This window comes from Microtus ochrogaster, chromosome 6, assembly GCF_000317375.1.
Source record: "Microtus ochrogaster isolate Prairie Vole_2 chromosome 6, MicOch1.0, whole genome shotgun sequence".
Classification (NCBI taxonomy): Eukaryota; Metazoa; Chordata; class Mammalia; order Rodentia; family Cricetidae; genus Microtus; species Microtus ochrogaster.
Window position 1 is genome coordinate 41,040,385 of NC_022013.1, and position 2,032 is coordinate 41,042,416.

General features: G+C 43.4%; 1 protein-coding gene across 1 annotated transcript in view; it reads right to left on the reverse strand.

The window, feature by feature from the left end:
- Positions 1 to 2,032, reverse strand: part of Fam3d (family with sequence similarity 3 member D) — a 31,183-nt gene that overhangs the window by 19,441 nt on the left and 9,710 nt on the right. Inside the window, exon 2 of the mRNA XM_013346796.2 lies at positions 611 to 666. Within this exon, the coding sequence (XP_013202250.1) occupies positions 611 to 623 (13 nt within the window). The 5' untranslated portion in view covers positions 624 to 666. The remainder of the gene's footprint in view (positions 1 to 610; positions 667 to 2,032) is intronic.

Below are 2,032 nucleotides of genomic sequence, written 5' to 3' on the forward strand. Positions count from 1 at the left end.
TCTATCTATCTATCTATCTATCTATCTATCTATCTATCTATCTATCCATCTATCTTTCTATATCTATTATCTATCTACCTATCCATTATCTGTCTATCTATCTATCTATCTATCTATCTATCTATCTATCTATCTATTTTTCTATCTATATCTATTATCTATCTACCTATCAATCATCTATCTATCTATCTATCTATCTATCTATCTATCTATCTATCTATCTATCTATCTATCTTTCTATCTATATCTATTATCTATCTACCTATCAATCAATCATCTATCTATCTATCTATCTATCTATCTATCTATCTATCATCTATCTGTCAATCATCGATCTATTTATGTAACTTAGTGTTTACATAGTTATAAAGTGTGGACTTTGTAGATGACAATGTTATGTCACAGTGTTCAAAGGTTGGACACACCCATAGGGATGGAATTGTGCCTCCCATCCTCCCAGTTTCTCCTGTATACTGTCCTCCTGGAGTTCTTGCTGGGACCTTTGACAAAAGACACTGAATCACCCCCGAGGCTGGGCTGGGCGGACACTGATGATAGAAAAGTGAATTTTCGAGCTCCAGCCTCAAGAAGCTGCAGAACGCTGTCCTACCTGTCACTCTCATCCTGCCGAGGAGAACGGCTCGGAGTCAGCGGGGTCAGCGTTACCTGTGGAGAGAAGAAAGCCCAATTACACACTGGCCTCTGGGGTCTGAGAATCAGGAAGAGTGCCGAAACTGAGTGTGGCGTCTAGAACCCATCGGCTCAGGGTCTTCTTGCCTGTCCTGTGAGTAGGGGCGCAGGTTTACTCTTTCTTTTTCTACCTCATGTCTCCGACACTCAGACTCTCAGTGTATGCAAAGATTAAATAGTAGAGGAAGGTGCATCTTGGGAGACTTGATTTACCTTCATTCATTCGGCCCCATTCCTGCCTTCCTCCCTTTCTCCATCTCTTCCCCACCCACCCAGGGATGTCAAGCCAGGAAGCCTACAAGTGACTTTGGTCAAAGTCTGGAGGTCTGAGGAGCCAGGCCTGGTAGCCTGCAGGCAAGCCAGGTGCTGTGTGAAAAAGAATCTTTTTAGGGATAAGTAAGGACAGCTCGCATAGTTAAGTCCAAGGTCACTCAGCTGGGGAAGTGAGAGGAGGGTTGTAGACGGGAGTCTGCAGCTACAGGGTCCCCTGTGCTCCCCTCAGGGTCCCACTTCTAGTACTTTTTATTTCAGAAGAAAGCTTAAACCAGAGTTTTCTTCTTTTTTGAGTCCTGGGCAGAGTCTGGGTCATCCTTCCCACACCTTCTGTGTTCCTTTCACACACTGGGCAGTTGCCAGTTAATGTGGCAGCTTTGGAAGCTCCTGGAGGCCAGTGGTAGTTAGGAGAGGGGAGGGCTGGGGGGGGTGAGCTGGAGTCTGGGCCAAGCGGTCTTTTCGTTCTGTTGTGATTTCATTCCCCTCCTCCCCTTCCCCTTAGAATTTTCTTTCTCCCAAGAATCTGTCTTAACAGACATTATCTCAACTGTCTCCAGGGTCTAACTGCCCTGGGCACTCTTTGGTAAGACTGGAGATGGGGCTCTGCCCCACAGGGCTCTAACACCCTTCTACATCAGGTCAAGCATCTCTGACCTGCCTGTTGATTGTCTGTATGGGAAGTACTCACATCTAAACAATGGTAACAGCTACAGAAACCTCCACTAGGAAGATCTACTGCTCTGAGATCTTCCAAGGCTTTCTGAGGAAAGTCTGAGCTGTTACCTTGCTGTGTCTCCTCCTTTTCCCTTCAAAAAAATTCTGGAAACCCATTAACTTTTCCGAGATTCAAATGTCAACTTTGTTTTCAGATAATTATCTATCTATCTATCTATCTATCTATCTATCTATCTATCTATCTATCTATCATCTATCTATCTCTCTATATTTCTCTGTCTCTCTATCTCTCTCTATATCTATCTCTCTCTATATCTATCTCTCTCTATATCTATCTCTCTCTATATCTATCTATCTATCTATCTATCTATCTATCTATCTATCTATCTATCTA